This window comes from Scyliorhinus torazame, chromosome 6 (genome assembly GCF_047496885.1).
Source record: "Scyliorhinus torazame isolate Kashiwa2021f chromosome 6, sScyTor2.1, whole genome shotgun sequence".
NCBI lineage: Eukaryota > Metazoa > Chordata > Chondrichthyes > Carcharhiniformes > Scyliorhinidae > Scyliorhinus > Scyliorhinus torazame.
The window spans coordinates 303,125,779-303,146,815 of record NC_092712.1 but is presented as its reverse complement, the minus strand read 5'-3'; the positions used below and the strand labels follow the sequence as shown (position 1 = coordinate 303,146,815).

Sequence of the window (21,037 nt, the reverse complement as noted above, 5' to 3'; positions counted from 1 at the left end):
CCATGTTGTCGATGGGGAGAAGGCGTGTCAACTGTATCCAGCATGTTGTCGATGGAGAGCAGACGTGTCAACTGTATCCAGCATGTTGTAGATGGAGAGCAGACGTGTCAACTGTATCCAGCATGTTGTAGTTGGAGAGCAGACGTGTCAACTGTATCCAGCCATGTTGTAGATGGAGAGCAGACATGTCAACTGTATCCAGCCACGTTGTAGATGGAAAGCAGATGTGTCAACTGTATCCAGCATGTTGTAGATGGAGAACAGACGTGTCAACTGTATCCAGCATGTTGTAGTTGGAGAGCAGACGTGCCAATTGTATCCAGCCATGTTGTAGATGGGGAGAAGGCATGTCAACTGTATCCAGCATGTTGTAGATGGAGAGCAGATGTGTCAACTGTATCCAGCCATGTTGTAGATGGAGAGCAGACGTGTCAACTGTATCCAGCCACGTTGTAGATGGAAAGCAGGTGTGTCAACTGTATCCTGCATGTTGTAGATGGAGAACAGACGTGTCAACTGTATCCAGCATGTTGTAGATGGAGAGCAGACGTGTCAACTGTATCCAGCATGTTGTAGATGGAGAGCAGTCGTGTCAACTGTATCTAGCATGTTGTGGATGGAGAGCAGACGTGTCAACTGTATCCAGCATGTTGCAGGTGGAGAGCAGATGTGTCAACTGTATCTAGCATGGTGTGGATGGAGAGCAGACGTGTCAACTGTATCCAGCATTACTGATTATTTTTATTGTTGGTGGGTGTAAATTTGGGAGAAAATGCAAAAAATATTTTTTTTTAAACTGTATCCAGCATATGTTGTAGATGGAAAGCAGACGTGTCAACTGTATCCAGCATGTTGTAGATGGAGAGCAGGAGTGGACTGTATCCAGCATGTTGTAGATGGAGAGCAGATGTGTCAACTGTACCCAGCATGTTGTAGATGGAGAGCAGACGTGGCAACTGTATCCAGCCATGTTGTAGATGGAGAGCAGACGTGGCAACTGTATCCAGCATGTTGTAGATGGAGAACAGACGTGTCAACTGTACTCAGCATGTTGTAGATGGAGAGCAGACTTGTCAACTGTATCCAGCATGTTGTTGCTGGAGAACAGACGTGTCAACTATATCCAGCATGTTGTAGATGGAGAGCAGACGTGTCAACTGTATCTAGCATGTTGTAGATGGAGAGCAGATGTGTCAACTGTATCCAGCATGTTGCGGATGGAGAGTAGACGTGACAACTGTATCCAGCATGTTGTAGATGGAGAGCAGACGTGCCAACAGTGTACAGCATGTTGTAGATGGAAAGCAGATGTGTCATCTGTATCCAGCATGTTGCGGATGGAGAGTAGACGTGTCAACTGTATCCAGCCATGTTGTAGATGGAGAGTAGACGTGCCAACAGTGTGCAGCATGTTGTAGATGGAAAGCAGACGTGCCAGCTGTATCCAGCATGTTGCGGATGGAGAGTAGACGTGACAACTGTATCCAGCATGTTGTAGATGGAAAGCAGATGTGCCAACTGTATCCAGCATGTTGTGGATGGAGAGCAGACGTGTCAACTGTATCCAGCATGTTGTAGATGGAGAGCAGACGTGTCAACTGTATCCAGCATGTTGTAGATGGAAAGCAGACGTGTCAACTGTATCCAGCATGTTGTAGATGGAAAGCCGGTGTGTCAACTGTATCCAGCATGTTGTAGATGGAGAGCAGCCATGTCAACTGTATCCAGCATGTTGTTGATGGAAAGCAGACGTGTCAACTGTATCCAGCATGTTGCAGATGGAAAGCAGACGCGTCAGCTGTATCCAGCATGTTGTAGATGGAAAGCAGACGTGTCAACTGTGTCCAGCATGTTGCAGATGGAAAGCAGATGTGTCAACTGTATCCAGCATGTTGTAGACGGAGAGCAGACGCGTCAACTGTATCTAGCATGTTGTAGATGGAAAGCTGATGTGTCAACTGTATCCAGCATGTTGTAGTTGGGGAGCAGACGTGTCAACTGTATCCAGCATGTTTTAGATGGAAAGCAGACGTGTCAACTGTATCCAGCATGTTGTAGACGGAGAGCGGACATGTCAACAGTATACAGCATGTTGTAGACGGAGTGCAGACGTGACAACTATCCAGCATGTTGTAGATGGAGAGCAGACGCGTCAACTGTATCCAGCATGTTGTAGATGGATAGCAGACGTGTCAACTGTAACATGTTGTGGATGGAGAGCAGACATGTTAACTGTATCCAGCATTACTGATTATTGTTTATTGTTGGTGGGTGTAAATGTGGGAGAAAATGCAAAAAAGGAGGAGAATAAAGAAATATATATAGTTTTTAACTATCCAGCATGTTGTAGATGGAAAGCAGACGTGTCAACTGTATCCACCATGTAGATGGAAAGCAGACGTGTTAACTGTATCCAGCATGTTGTAGACGGAGAGCGGACATGTCAACAGTATACAGCATGTAGTAGACGGAGAGCAGACGTGTCAACTGTATCCAACCATGTTGTAGATGGAAAGCAGACGTGTCAACTGTATCCAGCATGTTGTAGATGGAAAGCAGACGTGTCAACTGTATCCAGCATGTTGTAGATGGAGAACAGACCTGTCAACAGTATACAATATGGTGTAGACGGAGAGCAGATGTGTCAACTGTATCCAGCATGTTGTAGTTGGAGAGCAGATGTGTCAACTGTATCCAGTCGTGTTGTAGATGGAAAGCAGACGTGTCAACTGTATCCAGCATGTTGTAGATGGAGAGCAGACGTGTCAACTGTATCCAACCATGTTGTAGATGGAAAGCAGACGTGTCAACTGTATCCAGCATGTTGTAGATGGAAAGCAGACGTGTCAACTGTATCCAGCATGTTGTAGATGGAAAGCAGACGTGTCAACTGTATCCAGTCGTGTTGTAGATGGAGAACAGACCTGTCAACAGTATACAATATGGTGTAGACGGAGAGCAGATGTGTCAACTGTATCCAGCATGTTGTCGATGGAGAGCAGATGTGTTAACTGTATCCAGCCATGTTGTAGATGGAGAGCAGATGTGTCATCTGTATCCAGCATGTTGTGGATTGCGAGCAGACGTGTCAATTGTATCCAGCATGTTGTAGATGGGGAGCAGACGTGATAAAATGTTGAGCAATCGCTCTGATCAAGTTAAAGTATCACTTGCAAATGCAGAACAAAAATCTAGAAGCTACACGCCAGCGCTTTGCCTACTATATTTATGCCCAAATTCCAAACTTTGCTGAAAGATGGTATCACATTTCATGCTGAACGGTAGATATTATGTCAATATTTATGTATGTTTGCCTATATCATATACGAGGTCTTTTCTAAAATTAGTAATCAGGCTAAAATGGTGTCACACACAATGTGTGTGTCGAGTCAGCAATTCTTATTGGACAATACTGCACTGTATCAACAACTTTTATTTGTATAGTGCCCTTAGTATAGTTAAATTGACCTAAAATGCTTCACACAAGTGTCGTCAAACAAAATTTGACACAGAGCAATAGAATAAGATATGTGAGCAAAGGTAGGTTTTAAGGGAGCACCTTATAAAGTGGAACAAGAGGTTTATGGAGAGAATTCGAGAGTTCTGGGCTTTGACAGCTGAGATGTGGTCACTAATGCTAAAATCTGGATATTCAAGGCCAGAATTGAAGGAGTTGAGGTCTGAGGGATGGAAGTGATTGCAGAGATGGGATAAGGGTTGGGCTGTGGAATGATTTGAAAACCAGGATGAGAATTTTTAAATCAAGACGTGGCTTAAAAAGGATCCAGTGGGCAGAGAAAATGGCGATGCTTACATTTCTGATCAATTCTAGATTTCTTTCAGATTTAATGGAAGCATGCTTCAGATCATGCCAGTGTGTTGCTTACGTTGTGGGATTCTGATATTTTATGACCAGTTTTACAGGGGGCTATTCCTGGCTCAGCCTGCTACTTCAATGAGTTTCTAGCAGAATCCTGATGACAACACTTGTATCCATTATGCCACCCATATTTTAGTTTTTGTTTGGTAACAGTTAAGAAATAAGTCCCTTAATAGAGCTGTTAATCTTCAGCTGCGTGCAGCTAATACATGAATACTTTCAATTGGACAAACATTTCCATGCTGTTCAAAGGTCCCATATTTTGAAGAAGAGCAGGTGGAGTTATTGTGTTTTCACCAACAATTATCCTACAATCAGAACCACTAAAAAGGATTGTGATCATTGATCTCATTGCTGTTTTTGGGAGCTTGCTGCGTGAAAATTGGTTGTGGCATTCCCCAGTATTACAATAATGACTACACTTCAAAAGTATTAAATTCACTAGTGCTCTGGGATATCCTGAGGTCATAAAGTGCTATATCAATAAAATATCTGAAGGGTTCCCCATTGCTCTGTATGTCACTTAGCTGGAGTGCACGAATATTAAAACACACCATTCATAAGTATGTCTTTAGCAACTATTCCAGTTTGTGAGTTGCGTGTACTCATTTTAGTTTCTCACTAGAAAACGATAGGCACTATTACCTATCAAATAGCAATAGAACTCTTGACTTTTCTTTTCCAATTTTTGTCCACAGCTAAACCAAGTAGAAAACTGACCTTCCTTTATCTGGCAAATGATGTGATCCAGAACAGTAAGAAAAAGGGACCAGAATTTACCAAGGACTTTGCTCCAGTTTTAGTGGATGCGTTTTCACATGTTTCAAGGTACTGTCCTGTTCAATGCAAACATGGCAAGCCAGTATTCCATTAAAATAATCTGTCCCCGCTAAGAAAGCAAATGCCGATATTAGCCAAGTTACTTTAATGGAAATTATTCTGAAATCCCATTTTAAAGAAAACTGGAATACAATCTTATATTAAAGGCAGGCTGCTATTGTGTTCTTTATTTGAGAAAATGTCTGGCTCAGTCCCTTGTAAAGGATGTCTGTAAAGGATCAGATTTGGAGAATCTACTTCGCTTCCTTTCAATTGGGCAGTAGAATACACTTAAAATTGCATTATGACCAATGGATGATAAAGCCAAGTAGATTTTGTTTCCCCTCATCCTGAATATAGATAATTTGAGTTACTTTTCAGGAAGAGAGGGAAAGTTAAGCAAAGGTAAATTATTTAAAATGATCGTTAAGGGGCAGCACGGTAGCATTGTGGATAGCACAATTGCTTCACAGCTCCAGGGTCCCAGGTTCGATTCCGGCTTGGGTCACTGTCTGTGCGGAGTCTGCACATCCTCCCCGTGTGTGCGTTGGTTTCCTCCGGGTGCTCCGGTTTCCTCCCACAGTCCAAAGATATGTAGGTTAGGTGGATTGGCCATGATAAATTGCGCTTAGTGTCCAAAATTGTCCTTAGTGTTGGGTGGGGCTACTGGGTTATGGGGATAGAGTGGCGGTGTTAACCTTGGGTAGGATGCTCTTTCCAAGAGCCGGTGCAGACTCGATGGGCCGAATGGCCTCCTTCTGCACTGTAAATTCTATGATCAGCTGTATTTCAGCAGAGGTGTGTCAAATATGTTTTTTGGTTTATACTGACTGTTGCGATCTGTTCCAAAGACAGCATCATCAGTAAACCTCCACTTTGTTTACTAAAGTGTTTCTAATTTATTCAAATTTTGCACAAATGTTATGCCAGCCAACACTCTGCCGACCTTTTTGTGTGTGTGTTGTGTATGTGTCCGTGACAAGTAGCCAGAGCTGTTTCCCACATTTTCCGCTCTCACCCCCTTACCCTCCCAATGGGGTACACCTGGTCCTCAGCTTCCACATCACCACCCTCCACACTCATCGTCTGCCATTTACAACACCCCCAACACGGTATCACCACCAAATGATCAGCATTCCAAAGGGACAATTTGCCCCAATGTCTTCACCCATTTCTCAAGCGCTCAACATTCCTTTTCCTTCTCGTGCAAGCACGGGAGATGCAACTCCTTCCCCTTTCCTGCCAGCTATGGTTCCAAACACTATTTCCAGGTGAAACAGCACTTGCACTTTCAATTTATTGCACTGTATTCGTAAATCGGTGTGGGTCTTGTACATATGGGGAGACTCAATGCAGATTGAACAGAGGTAATAATAATAATCGCTTACCTTCAATGAAGTTACTGTGAAAAGCTGTCCTGCAAAGCAATGATCCAGTCAGCAAGCATGACCTGAGCTTCCCTAGTTCTGGAATTTTACTTGGACTCCTCTGTCTGCCTCTTTGCATCGTTGCAGTTCAGTTCAACATAAGCTCGAAGACCAGCATCTCATCTTTCACTTAGTCATTTTACAGCCTTTTGAACTCAACATTGAGTTCCAACAATTTCAGACCATAACCTCTGACCTTTTCAAATGGCAGCTCATGGTTCTGTATTTCCAATTTACAGCTCTAGAACCATCTTTTGTTTCTTAACTTGCCCCTTTACCATCTCTTTTTGCCTTCCACCACGATCTTTTAGTCATTTGACCGCTTCTGCCTTCCACCCTATCACAGACCTTTCCTTTTTACCTTTCCAATTTCCCCTTTCTCTGACTCTGTACTTGCATAAATATGTTATGTCTTAGCCTTTTCCAGTTCTGATGAACGGTCATCGACCTGAAATGTGAACTCCCTCTCCTCACAGATTCTCCCTGACCTGAGTATTTCCAGTGTTTTTTGTTTTTATTTCCAATTTCCAGAGTCCTGTACTCCTGTATTCGGGCCTGGTAGATGTCTGCCAGTCTGCTCCAGATTAGGCATTTACCTTTCATTTGAACTGCCACAAAGCATACAGCAGGTTGGCATGTTTCTTGAAACAATTTGATGTATTCTGTACCTCACGTTGTGATATATGGCAACTAGTCATCCTAGGATGAAGAGCAACTCTGCCAACCAACAAGCATTCGTGTCGCACTCCATCATCTCATACCACCTCATTCATTGCAGAGCACTGGGGATCACACATGTTCCCCACAGTGCAGTGGAAAACCAGCATAGCTCATGTCCTACAGACCCAGAAAAACCTGGGGCAAAGGTTTAATGGAGTTGGACTCTCTGTACTCTCTCTGAAAGGTCAGAGGATTGCTAAATGACTCCTCGTTTGATGTTGGAAACCTCCTATACTCCAAATGCTACACATTGGGTAAAAAGCCAGTGAAATATATATATATAGATAAATCTAGTGAGCTGATGGTAATCTCTCAGAGCCTGTTGGGATTACATGTTGCTCTAACTCTTGAGTGCAAGCCAAGTCCCAACAAATGGAGCAGTTCCTATCCAACTTCACCCTGCTCCACACTTTCAGGAGAAATGGTCCAATTTCAGCCAGTGAGCTCGAGCTGATAGTAACATTTCTAATCCGAGAAACCCTCTGAGCCAAATAATGCAGACCTTTCCTTCAATTCCTTTCTTGGTGAGTTCCAAAAAGCTTGATGCTCATCATGCAGACCTATGCCTTTCCTCAATGTTGACTATAAAATATTGGCTAAGATCTTCACATTGCGAGTGAATGTATTCATCCGTGGGTTTTGTCCAGCCAGGCCAAACAAACACAGACAGGCTGACCTCTTGTACTGTAACCATTCTATGATTCTGTTATATGGGGTTGTCTATTGAGGAACAATACAAGTGCCTTAACCTCTGACTTGGACCTATCCTGCTGTGGAAGAGGCCTTCACCGGAGTCACAAATTTCTTCTGGTGGGATAATGGAGGCAAGGAGACGAGGTTGAGTTGTTTGCGACCATCTTCAGGCAGAATTGTGACATGGGTGAGACATTTTAACCCCCTATGGTCCCCACGCTCACAGAAAACCGTCTTCACCCAATTCAGTTCACTCCACGTTACCAGGAAGTGGCTGAGTACACTGATTAGGGCAAAAACAATGGGTTCTGACAACTTCCCAGCTGTAGTGCTGAAGGTGTTCTTCAGTAGCTAGCTGTTCCAGTACAGCTACGACACTGACATCGACCTCACAACATGAAAATCTGTTTATAAAAATCAGGACAAATCAATCAACAGTTGCCATAAAGGTAATGGTGACAGTGCTATAAGCTGGCACTTACTCACCAATAATCTACTCTACTCTGCATATTTTGAACCGCTTGATTCCAGAACTTATAAATACAGTGTTGTGAATACAATAGCATGTTAAAGGTTGGGAATTTTGCACTACTCACTCATTTCCTAGCTACCCAAAGCCTTTCCACCATCTACAAAGCTCAAGTCGGGGTGTGGTGGAATATTCTGCACGCCCGGATGAGTGCAGCTTCACCAGTGCTCAGGTTGGACAAAGAAGCCTACTTGATCAACACCCCATCCACGACCCTAAACTTTCACTTTCTCCACCACTGACTCACAATCATAGATTATCATAGAATTTACAGTGCAGAAGGAGGCCACCAGCTCTTGGAAAGAGTACCCTACCCAAGATCAACACCTCCATTCTATCCCCATAAGCCAGTAACCCCACCCAACACTAAGGGCAATTTTGGACACTTAGGGCAATTTATCATGGCCAATCCACCTAACCTGCACATCTTTGGACTGTGGGAGGAAACCGGAGCACCCGGAGGAAACCCACGCACACACGGGGAGGATGTGCAGACTCCGCACAGACAGTGACCCAAGCCGGAATCGAACCTGGGACCCTGGAGCTGTGAAGCAATTGTGCTATCCACAATGCTACCATGCTGCCCTAAGATGGCAGCAATGTGCACCATCTACAAGATTCACTCCAACTTGTCAAGGCTACTCATGTGTCATTTGGAAGAACAAGGGCAGCAGATGCTTGGGAACACAATTGTCTGCAGGTTTCCCTCCCAGGCCATGCCAATCCTGGCCTGGAAATATAATGGCCGTCATCAAGGCTTCATTAAACTCTTTCTCTCTCTATATATATATATATATATATATATATATATATTATATATATATATATATATCTCTCTCTCTCTCTCTCTCTCTCTCTCTTTACCCCCGCCCCCCCAAAAAAAAAGACCTTTCAAGGGTAGTTTGGGGTGGGCAGTAAATACTGGCCTTCCCCATGACATCAAATGCATTAATAACGTCACCCTACATTTCCATTGTAGTGGGACAACCAGAGAAGGATGCATTCTATTCCCTTTCCTGTTGGCACCAGTCAAGGCACCTCTAATGTCATGTATTAGGATGAATCCAGTAACGAAGGACTGAGAAAGAACACAGTTTTCCCTGTGTGATGATTACGTACTGCTATCTTGTAACCATCCAACCACCTCACTTCTGAACATCTTTAAAAGAGTCAAGCAATTTCATCTCATTGGTTATGAATTTAACTATCTTATGGTACTACGGGGCAGCTCAGAAATGATATTCCGGCCTTCTACCAGTTTCCTGGATTGATCATTCAAAGAACCCATCGTGGTTTTTTGGGAATGTTAATTTCATTTCTTTTTAAAAATCTGGATTTGAAGCGTGCAAAGAGATTGATCGTCATCTGGAACTGGGAAACGAACCAAATGCTCTGGGACCTGTTCTTGGAGGCTCATTTAACAAAATGTGCTGCCTCAATATGAGAGCCCACCCACTGGCAAGAAGTGGTGCTGATCCGAACCAACCGGACCACGCCATTCTCATCTGTAAGAGTAACGCCAAACAACCTGCTCAAGCACCTGACCTACATTATTCCCATGGGCATCTTGCAGTCGGGTTGTGTAAGAGCCTAAATTATGTATGGCGACTTGTACTGTTGTAAAATGGGATTGTATATTAAAAGTGACCTCTCATTCTCTCTTGATGTGCATGAATTCTGCAATATCTTTATGAAATATGAATGCCCCATCTATAAAGGCTGTGTACGAGAGCTTTGCGAAATGTCATTTGCCTCTATACATATTTCTCAAAATAATACTCTGGTAGGTTGGCCTGGAGTTTCAGTTTGAATGGTCTTAACCATGATGCAGTTTCTGTGTAACCGATGCAGAATATTGCAGAATCTTAAGCACAAACTGCGTCCAGCGCAATATAATCTAATCTGTAGATTTCATATTAAAAGCTTTGATAGTTGAGGAATATAAAACTAACCTCAGTAATGGTGACCGTGAAGCTATCATCGATTGACGGAAAAAAACATTATGTTTACTCGTCCTTTAGGGGAGAAAATTTGTCATCCTTACCTGGTCTGATCTACATGTGATTCAACCCACAGCCATGTGTTTGACTCTTAACTGACCTCTGAAATGGCCTGGCAAGCCACTCAATTCAAGGGCAGTTAGGGATGGGCGACAAATGTTGGCCTTGCCAGCGATGCCTACATCCCATGAAAGAATAAAGAAAAATTATATAAATGTTGGCCGGAGCACTGGTGGAGTTGTCCTGCTCATCTTCAGATGTAGGTTTACATTAACACTGCAATGGAATTACTGTGAAAAGCCCCTAATTGCCACATTCCGGCCCCTGTTCGGGTACACAGAGGGAGAATTCAGAATGTCCAAATTACCTAACAGCACGTCTTTCGGGACTTGTGGGAGGAAACCGGAGCACCAGGAAGAAACCCACGCAGACACGGGAAGAACGTGCAGACTCCGCACAGACAGTGGCCCAAACCAGGAATGGAACCTGGGACCCTGACGTTGTGAAGCAACAGTGCTAACCACTGTGCTACCGTGCCGCCCTACAAGGGTATGTAGAGAAGAGTAACCAAGTGTATTTGAGGGAAGAGCTATGATAAACAATTAGATGTGATGGAACCCTTCAGCGTTGAAAAGAAATGTAAAGAGAGAACCTTTGAGATAAAGCAGATGCTGAAAAGCACAGGGAGATTTTAAAAAAACAAGGCTTTCAATTTTTGGGGAGCAGCAAGGCAAACAGCTGTGAAGTGCATGATAAGTATTTCTTGAATAGTGATCAGTAGCTAAAAGGTTGGTTGAGGCTGGGTAATGGACTGAACTAAGAATGCTGTAATGGGAAAACAGTAGGATCCTGAAAGAGATCAAATGGACTGAATGGCTTTTTCATCTTTATCCGTTATGTTGGTACAAAAGTGTGATTTCTTGATTTTCTCCTACCCAGTGAAATCGATGTTGCAGGTCAATTTTGTTAGTACTTGACAGTACATGCTGGTGAATTGGGTACTGGCCTGGAGGTGAAATTGACTCTAATCGGGCATTGATTTCCTGTTTGACAGTGAATCTGATGAGAATTGCAAGAAGCACTTGGAAAGAGTGTTAACTATTTGGCAAGAGAGGATGGTTTATGAAAACAACTTCATCGATCAGCTTAAGCAAATTGTTTGTAAGTATAAATACATTGACCTCAGCAGCAGAAGGCTCAATGACTTCTCTTTTTATCTATTGAGTTTAGAAAGTAAATCTTAATTTATCTTTTGCCTGTTAAGCAACAGAAAAAAAGACCAAGAAGCGTACTTTTGAACAAATACAGGAGGAAGATGACGATGACTATCTTTCCAACAGTACACCTAAAGAACCACCCGAGGTAATGCCAAGATAACGCAAAATAAAATGACTAATGCATACAGCGATGTAAACCTGCCAAAAATCTAATAACAAATTTCAACTGAACACTTACGGTCAGAATGCAAGATTGTAGTCACGCTCTGCAACTGATTGAATTAATCCATCAGTAGTTATCCTGCAGGCAGTAGATGTTGTTGAGGATGCCACCTTTTAGTGCAGTGTTTCAGGATGAATGCCTCGCAAGGAAGGTTTGCCAATTGTGATGTTGTATTGCAGGTATGTCACAAAATAATTTGCAGGTCATTACTAGGAAATTCTGTGTCCCAATTTGTAATGCGACATTGGCCCAATATCTAATAGAGATGCTCGCAGTGGTGTTTAACCCCTACAGCTTTGAGGTTTCCATTGGCAGCTAGATTTCTCCATAGCTGTGTCAAGTATTTCTTGTGCATTCTTGAAAGGCATGAAGAGGATTGAATTTATCTTGGCTGCAGTTGGAATTGATCACTCTATTTCATTGCCAGGAACATTGCCCGTACCAGCCTCCCCAAACAGGCGCCGGAATGTGGCGACTAAGGGCTTTTCACAGTAACTTCATTTGAAGCCTACTTGTGACAATAAGCGATTTTCATTTCATTTTCATTTCATTTGTTGCCCATCCCTAATTGCACTTGAACTGAGTGGCTTACTAGGCCATTCAGAGGGCAACCACATTGCTGTGGGTCTGCAGCCAGGTAAGGACATCAGACGTCCTTCCCTAAAGGACGTTTCTTTTAATTCCAGATTTTTATTGATTTCAAATTTCACCATCTGCCGTAGTGGGATTTGAACTTGGGTTCCCCTGGGTTGCTGGATTACTAGTCCAGTGACTGTGCCACCGCCGCCCCTGCCAGGCTGCATTATTCACTTTTGTTTTCCTGTGGAAGGATTAAATGTTTATTATTTTCGTCCAATGTTCACATTCCTTATCGTTATCCAGCAGTTCCTGGTTGAGCAGGAAGCCTGCAATGCCTTACTTGTGAATTCTGGGCAAAGGCAAGATCAGACTTGGCTCTGATACCCAATGTTGAACAGTCTTATAGAGGCTCAAACCAGAGTAACAGTGAAACGAAAGAGAAAATGCTGGAAAATCTCAGCAAGTCTGGCAGCATCTGTAGGGAGAGAAAAGGGCTAACGTTTCGAGTCCGATGACCACTTGTCAAAGCTAACAGACAGAGAAAGTGGGAAATATTTATACTGTGGAGTGAGAATGAAAGAGGAGTCATAGCCACAGAAACCCAGGGAAACCGGGTGCTAATGGCCACAGAATCCAAGGGGAAAGAGTGCTAATGGCAGTCCCCAGAGAGAAAGGTCAAACAGCAGGGAAACTAACATCAGAGGATGAACTGTAGATGTCGGGGGAGAGGAAGGGGGAAGCAAAGAGGAGAAAGGTGAAGGAAAGATGGATAAGATGGGGGTGGTGGGGGGAATTAAATGTATATTAAGAAAGAAAGAAATGGTAAAAGACAGTTAAAATTAAATGAAAACAAATGGGTCGAGATGGGGTAGAGCTGAAGTTGTTGAATTCGATGTTCGGGCCGGAAGGCTGTAGCGTGCCTAACCGGAGTTGTTCCTCCAGTTTGCGTTGCACTTCACTGGAACATTGCAGCAGGCCAAGAACAGATCACGACCAATGCAAGGCTGGCACCCAGGTGGCACTGCTAGTGTGCCTGGGTGGCACCAGCAGTGCTAGGGTACCACCCTGCCCAGAGAGCAAGTACCTTGGGGCCTCCTGGTAGACCCCCACGAGTGCTATTTTGTCTGGTCCCTGTTTGTGGAGACCAGTACTGAATGGCGCTCACCCGAGGTCTCCAAGGCGAAGGGAATAGATCCCAACACCTTGGGTGCCTTTGGAAACTGCATGTTAAAGTGAGACTAGCTGTCTTGCTCTAATATACAGATTTGCCAAAAAGTGATCTCGCCCACAATGGGCGGGATTCACATTGTAACGTCTTGCAAGATCGCGTTAGATCTCGCGTGGTGTTGCAAGCCGGGTAGATCCCAGGAGCGGGACCTCATGGTTTCTATTGGCTTCGTTGGGCTGTGGCACGCTGTTTTCCGGGCGCAACGTGGCCCTATGACTATAACAAGGAATATGCTTTAAGGAGAGAAGGGAAGTGGAGAAGTTTGGCAAAAGGAAAGTACTGAATGACAGCTAGATCCTCAGGCCTATTGGGTAAGCAAAGAATATATGCATTTATGCATTTCCTATCTCTTGAAGAATTTGTCACATTATTATGAGAAACCAGTGCCGAAAGCCTAGAAGCCATTTTGTGAACTGAAGCAGGCATGACTCACCGATGGAAATCCCCAAGGACCATGCTGCTATCTAGCTTTTGGAGTGAAATGAGTTGGTCTGTTTCTAAACTAATTGTTGACATTTGCTTTTAAAATTTCAGTCCTCTGCAGTGCTGAATTTGTGCATAATATATATTTCTCCAGCTGAGACTGATTTCTTTACCTTCATTGACTTTTGATATTTTTAAAAAGTCATGATATTCATAGAATCATAGAATTTACAGTGCAGAAAGAGGCCATTCGGCCCATTGAGTCTGCACAGTGATGTTTGTTTGGGAGGTGTCCATGGTTGGACAATAAAGTGGAGGTGCTGGATTGGACTTGCCGTGAGTGATCTCCACAGCTGACTATTGCTGGTATCCGAACTCCAGATAAGACGAGGAAACCTATACCAACAGAAAGGGGAAGAAAAGCTGAATCGGGCCACCGGGTTTTATTTAGTGGGACTTCACCTGAATGAATGTTGTAGAATTGATTATATTCACACAGAGATCTTGTGTGGGGCATGTGCATAATCAAGGAATAACTATTGTGCTGCATGCTCTGCTGCATACAGATCCATATGATTCGTGGCAAGAATATGGTCCCCATGAAACAGCGTGAATAGACCTATCACAAATATAAACTCTTCTGCAGTATCAACTTCCATCAAGTTAACACTCATATTCTTGATGCTAAACGTGGTCCGAGGAGTCTGCAATGGTCTGTATTTTAAACATCAATTTATGAATTTCAACAAACATCAATATTTCTGAATTTTGTTAACTATTGTATTCAACCAGAGCTTCCTTTACATTTATCTTCCTTGGAGACAAATGTACTCAAAGTAAAGGGTATGCAATGTTGGCAATTTATCTGTTCATGTGGCTAAGTCAACTTAAAACAAAATAGTGTAGTATTAGGTTTGGCACATGGCTACTCAATCCCTGGCAGAAAATCTATATAAGAAATGGCTTTAAATTGATTTTATCCCTGTGTTTGTCTGGGACTCTTGATTCAATTTTTTTTTACTTCGCTAATTAATAAATTTGCGATTTCTTTCAATAGTTTTCTCATGAGCCAAACCTTAATATTTAGCAGGCGTCTTAAAATGTACACTGAACAGTAAATCTAAAAATATGTACTGGCCCCGGCTGCAGAATTTCCCAGTAATGTACTGTAAACTATTTCTTGACAGAAAGTGCACTAATTGATACTGTCCTTTGTTGAGCTGTCATTATGTAATGGAGAATCAGGGCAGTTGCGTTCTGCTTTGTTTATGGTGGGTAATGTAAACTGAGCAAAAACATTGGATCAGCTTCGAAAAAAATTCTCTAGCCACAATCAAATCTGAGATTTAAATGATGTCAGACTACGCTGCTGTTAAATGTAAAAACGCGATTTACAGCCATCACCCATATAATAACTGTGCTTGCGGTATTATTTTACAAATACTATCAAACATATATTCTCTTCATAGCAGGTCTTTTCTATACCTCTACGCTGTCTTTGAGAACTGTACAAAATGCTTACTCTTTTTGCTATCCTCAAAATGAAAATTGTTGGTGTGTACTCCCCCTGACCAAACCCCCCCCAGCTCCGAGAGAAAATAAGTAATGTATGTTAGTTCGAGTCTATTTTTAATTTTAAATTGGTACAAATAATGTTGCTCTGTAATGAAAACTTTGTTCTTAAACCAATTGAACTGTGTTTGATGTCCTAGTTTGATGGATGTCAACTGCTTAATCAACAGTGTTTCTTGCTAAACAAATGTATCATAGCACATTCATGTGAAAGCAGTTTAGAATGTCTGCAATACACTTTATACGCATGTGGTAATGCAACATGGAAGTTAATTTGCACTGACTTATGTTTGATGTTGGGTTGGAATATTAGTACGTCTTATTGTTGCCCATTTCTAGTCTGCCCCTCTTGTTATAGCAGTCCTAATCTGACATGTCAAAATACATAGTGTACGGTTCACAATTTGGCTAATATATATTATTTTCTGCCACTGCCAAACTATGTAGCTTTAATGTAAAACTACAAATGTTCAAGTTAAGCAAATCCCATAATGTGGTGTAGGTGTAAATAACATAGATGATAGAAAACAATCCACTTGCGAATCATGCTGACTTAAGTTCCAAGATGTCAAAAGTAGTTTTTTTTTCTACAAAGCAATTTTCTCTGAACAATTTCTCCCTTTCCTGCATCTTTGCCCATCAAAAACCATTTTTGTATAAATATAAGTAATTGCTGTACTGACATAGTGAGTACTGGCTGATATCAGTCACTTGACCAGTTGTCACATCCATTCAGTCTCTGAAATCGGCCAATAGACAAGTTTATGGTACACCAACGCCTTGTATGACTGTTTACACTTGCAATAAGAACATGTTTTTCTTTGTGTGGCTTGTTGACCATAGGAAGCCAACACATTCAGTTTCCTACAGGTACTCCACCCCATCAGCACCTCATTGCATTTATTTAAGCAGTTGTACCACTATATTTATCAAAGCTGTACACTTGCAATGGCAATATGAGATCCAGGCAAGACCATTCTGCATCTCATCATTTTTGTTTTGTGTGTCAGACTGAGGATCTAATTAAGTCATTGCAAGAGCTGGAAAATGCAGCATCTGGTGATGCAGCTGTTCGACAGAAGATTGCATCATTGCCACCAGAGGTTCAAGATGTTTCTTTATTAGACAAAATAGCAGGTAAGCGGCGATTTTTACCCAGCATACAAATTTTCTTGTGCTTTGAAGTTTTCAAATGAAGCGATCTTGCATATCTCTCGTGAATGTGATGTTATGTGGTTTATGGTTCCACTTTAGACAAAGAGTCCGCAGACAGACTTTCAAAGACTGTGGATGAGGCCTGCATGCTCTTGGCAGACTACAATGGCAGACTGGCTGCGGAACTGGAAGATCGCAAGCAGTTGGCGCGTATGCTGGCTGATTACATCCGTAGTCAAAACGAAATCCTAGCAGAGAAGGAACGCAAACTGGAAGTGCGTAATTTCTTTTCACTTGTTACCTTTGTTTTTTGTTTTAAAGCACTCCATGTTTTTAGGATGCTGGGGTAAGTACCTAAATATTACTGTGTTTTTTTTCCACTCCGTAGTTGATTTTATTAACTATCCATAGCTTCTGTTACAGATGGTGGGCCTGGATATGCCACACATTGCTGGTCTTCAATCACTTGACAGTCTTCCAATTAAAGAAATAAACAAACCACAAAGAAACAATTTGTGTTGTGTTCTCATTTTGAACAGGATAGCTCAGATACAGACCCCATTAATAATCAACTTTGGAGCCAAAGGAAAATTGATTTTAGCGTTTCAAGGCCCCTTTCAAGAAATGTGCATTATATAAAGAGGCAGTGGAACATTTTCTTTTCCACACAGACTAAACATTTAAAAAAGTATCAAATCTAACCTTTCAGTTTGCTTTGCAGCCTTGTTTCCCTCAAAGTCTAATGATTATTCTCCAATAAGGCTGATTTAATTAACTGAAAATTTGAAAAGCTGCTTAATAGGATTTTGTTAGGCCAGGTATATGACAGGATATGGGACCAATACTGGTGAAGGGAGTCAGGATACAGATCATCCAGGAACCAATTGAATTTGCAGAACAGGCTTGTGGGACTGAATGATCTATTCCTCTCCTTGTGCACAGAGCAATTTTTTCCCCTGTTCTTGTAACCCACTTCTTAAATTAGCAATTGTTTTCAAGGCTTTTTAAAAAACAGATTGAACTATGTTGCAATTTTCTTTTGGGGGGGGGGGGGAAACGCTGCGACTATCTGAATCCAGTTCAGACCATCTTGTCCTGTTCATTTACATCTAGCAAAGACAGGCTGGTCTTTAAACATATCCTATCAAGGCTCGTTCCGTACTGAAAATGTACTATTTATTTCAGCCACAAAAGTGTCAGTTCCGAATTGGCTGGTGCCAGCTGAGACAGTGGTTAGGGTGCTACAGCCCGACGCAGTGCCGTTGGGTTAGGCAGGCTAGAATCGACCAACGTGCATGCTCTTGATTTGCCATCCAGCATCTCTCTCACCCCAGGGCACCGGGTGAGGACAAGTTTTGAGATCAGCTGTGACATTTTCTGCAGCCAGTTAGCCTGTCGTCACCCACCATCCAGACTCAGGTGAATTATGGCCATTTGGTGAGGCAGCAGAGGATGTCTACTAATTGTGGATATTCCAACAAATGGATCGATGACTAGAGGAAGGAAACTAATTGGAGAGAATTGTAAATCTCACTTGAATTTTCTTTTCAAAAGTTCTATTACACTGCCCCCATGTGTCCAGCAAAACTATAGCTTTCAAAGCGCTGTAACTGATATTAACTCTGAAAGCTGGGCTGTGTAGTGACGTTTGACTGCTTTCCGTTTGCTCAGAACAAGCCTGAATAATTGTCTAGATGTTATCATTGATATGATTGAGCTGATCTGGCTGAAGCACAGATATTTGACGGACAACTCTTCGGGTTCTGAGTTTCTGAGCACATTTATCTGTTGCAACAAATGTGTTTTTCCTTTAAAAAAAAAAAACCAACCCAAATGCATTATTAGAGCAGCTTCCAAAGCTCTGCTGAGCACTGAAATTGATGTGATGAGAGATTTCCCACTAATGTTTTGGCTTTGGAATTCAGTGTAATTGTTCAGGCAATCCTCGACGGTCCATTTCATGAACAATCCTAAGTAGCTCAAGTAAAACTAATTTCAACCTCACATTCGCCACGTGTCTGCATGGGTCTCATCCCCACAACCTAAAGGTGTGCAGGGTAGGTGGACTGGCCAGGCTAAATTGCCCCTTAATTGGAAAAAATTTAAATAACTTTTACTAAAAACTGGTTTCAACCCACTCTTTCGTGTTTACAATTAACGTACTGCATAATTTGGCATTAAAAGTAGCTTAAGTGTTGTGTAATAAATATACATGGTCGGCATGATGGCACAGTGGTTAGCACTGCTGCCTACGGTGCTAAGGACCCGGGTTCGATACTGGCCCCAGGTCATTGTGGAATTGGCACATCCTCCCCATGTCTGCGTGAGTTTCACCCCACAACCGAACGATGTGCAGGGTAGGTGGATTGGCCACACTAATTTTTTTTAATGAATATTTGTATTCTCCCATTTGCATCATATTTACAACAACAAAGAATTAACAATAACAACAGATAACATGGCAATCCCCTAGCCAACAATCTCATCATCCCACCCACTCTCAAACAGCTGGCCGCACTAAATTGCCCCTTAATTGGAAAAAAAATAATTGGGTACTCTAAATGTATTTTTTAAATGTACTCAATGTACATAAGAAATAGGAGCAAGAGAAGACCATTTGGCCCAATGAGCCTGCTTCATCATTTGATACATTCCTGGTTGATCCTCAATTTCAACTCCACTTGCCGCCTAATCCACATATCTATCCCTTGATGGCCTTTGAACCCAAAGAGGTTATTAATCTCCGCTTTTAATGAACACTCAAAGCCCTCTGAGCAGCGAATTTTCCTCTGGGTGTAAAGGTTAACCCTCAGATCTGAGTCAATTCCCCCTGTTCTGGATTCTCCAGTTAGCGAGAAACTTAATTGCCCCCTCCCACCCGAGGCGGGGGACACATGATTGGGTGAGAGGTGCGTAAAATTTAATGTATCCAATTAAGGGACAATTTAGCGTGGCCAATCCACCTACCTTGCACATCTTTGGGTTGTGAGACCCATGCAGGCACGGGGAGAATGTGTAAGTCTGGGGGCAGAAAAGCTTTCTTTTCTTCCGTGGATGTGGGCGTCGCTGGCAAAGCCAGCACTTGTTGTCTATCTCTAATTACCCTTGAACCGAGTGGCCAGCCATTTCTGAGGGCAGTTAAGTGTTAACCACGTTGCCATGGGGTCATATATAGGCCAGACCGGGTATGAACAGCAGATTTACTGCCCGAAAGCAGATTAGGGAACCTTTTGAACCAAATGAGTTTTGCAACAATTAGTAACTTGACCAATACTGGGGTTAGCTTTCAAACCCAGATTTATTAATGGAATTTAAGTTCCACCACCTGCAGTGATGGGATTTGAACCCTTGTACCCAAACCCCAGCTAGTCTTCTGGATTACTTGTCCAGTGACATTAAGACAACATCACTGTCTTGCAGTTTTATGGGCAGCCTTCCTGCTTTAATGTCAGTAGAGATCTTTTAAATGAACAATTAATGCACGCTTAAGGGCCTCATCCCATCGCTGTTACTGATATTCCGAGCATCGGGAAGGGACCCTCTTCTTTCCCCATCCCCTGACCCCCATTCACTGGTGACTCCCCACCCCGCTAACCCCTGCTTGCCATCACTTCCCTATCTTCTAGATCTAGCCCTAAGAAAGGCTCACATGTATAATCAGTTACAGCAACCACTCCCTGTGGACTGCTGGTAGTGCGGAACTGACACCCTCTAGCCAGCAGCGCTCGAGCGTGTTTTCTGCCCTACTGGGGGGAGTGCAACAACTAAATGTCCATTGCAAATCGTGAAACCCGAGTGGCTGGGTTCCTGCTACCAGTTAGTGACTTTAATTTCCTCGATTTCTCAGAGATCGGGTCAGTGGGGATGTCACCAGTTTTTATTTTTTTTAAAAATTCATTTAGGGGATGTGGTTAGGCCAGCATTTATCACCCATCCCTAGTTGCCCTTCAGAAGGTGGTGGTGAGCTGCCTTCTTGAACCACTACAGTCACTGAGGTGTAGGTACACCTACACTGCTATTAGGGACAAAGTTCCAGGATTTTGACCCAGTAACAGTGAAGGAACGGCGATATATTTCCAAGTCAGGGTGGTGAGGGGAACCTCCAGGTGGTGGGGTTCCCAGGTATCTGCTGCCTGTGTTCTGGATGTTAGCGGTTGTGGTTTGGAAGGTGCTGTCTAAGGAACATTGCGAGTTCCTGCGGTGCACACGGTAGATGGTGTTCACAGCTGCCACTGTTCGCCAGTGGTGGAGGGATTGAATGTTTGTGGAAGGGGTAATAATCAAGCAGGGCTGCTTTGTCCTGGATGGCGTTGAGCTTCTTGAGTGCTGTTGGAGCTACACTCATCCAGGCTAGTGGGGAGTATTCCATTGCACTCCTGACATCTGCCTTGTAGATGCTGGAGAGGCTTTGGGGGGGTCAGGAGATAAGTTACTCGCCGTGGGATTCCAAGCCTTTGACCTGCTCTGGTAGCCACAGTATTAATATGGCTAGTCCAATTCAGTTTCTTAAAACCATGGAATTCCTACAGTGCATAAAGAGGCCATCGACCCCCTGACCGAGCAGCCTACTTC

The 21,037-nt window shown here is 42.9% G+C and overlaps 1 protein-coding gene across 1 annotated transcript in view; it reads left to right on the top strand.

Annotated features, from left to right (window-relative positions):
- The window catches only part of LOC140425543 (regulation of nuclear pre-mRNA domain-containing protein 1A-like), an 89,405-nt gene that overhangs the window by 10,664 nt on the left and 57,704 nt on the right, over window positions 1–21,037 (top strand). The window contains exons 2-6 of the mRNA XM_072509953.1: window positions 4,579–4,708; window positions 11,123–11,229; window positions 11,333–11,430; window positions 16,321–16,447; window positions 16,565–16,740. Coding sequence (XP_072366054.1) covers window positions 4,579–4,708; window positions 11,123–11,229; window positions 11,333–11,430; window positions 16,321–16,447; window positions 16,565–16,740 — 638 coding nt within the window. The remainder of the gene's footprint in view (window positions 1–4,578; window positions 4,709–11,122; window positions 11,230–11,332; window positions 11,431–16,320; window positions 16,448–16,564; window positions 16,741–21,037) is intronic.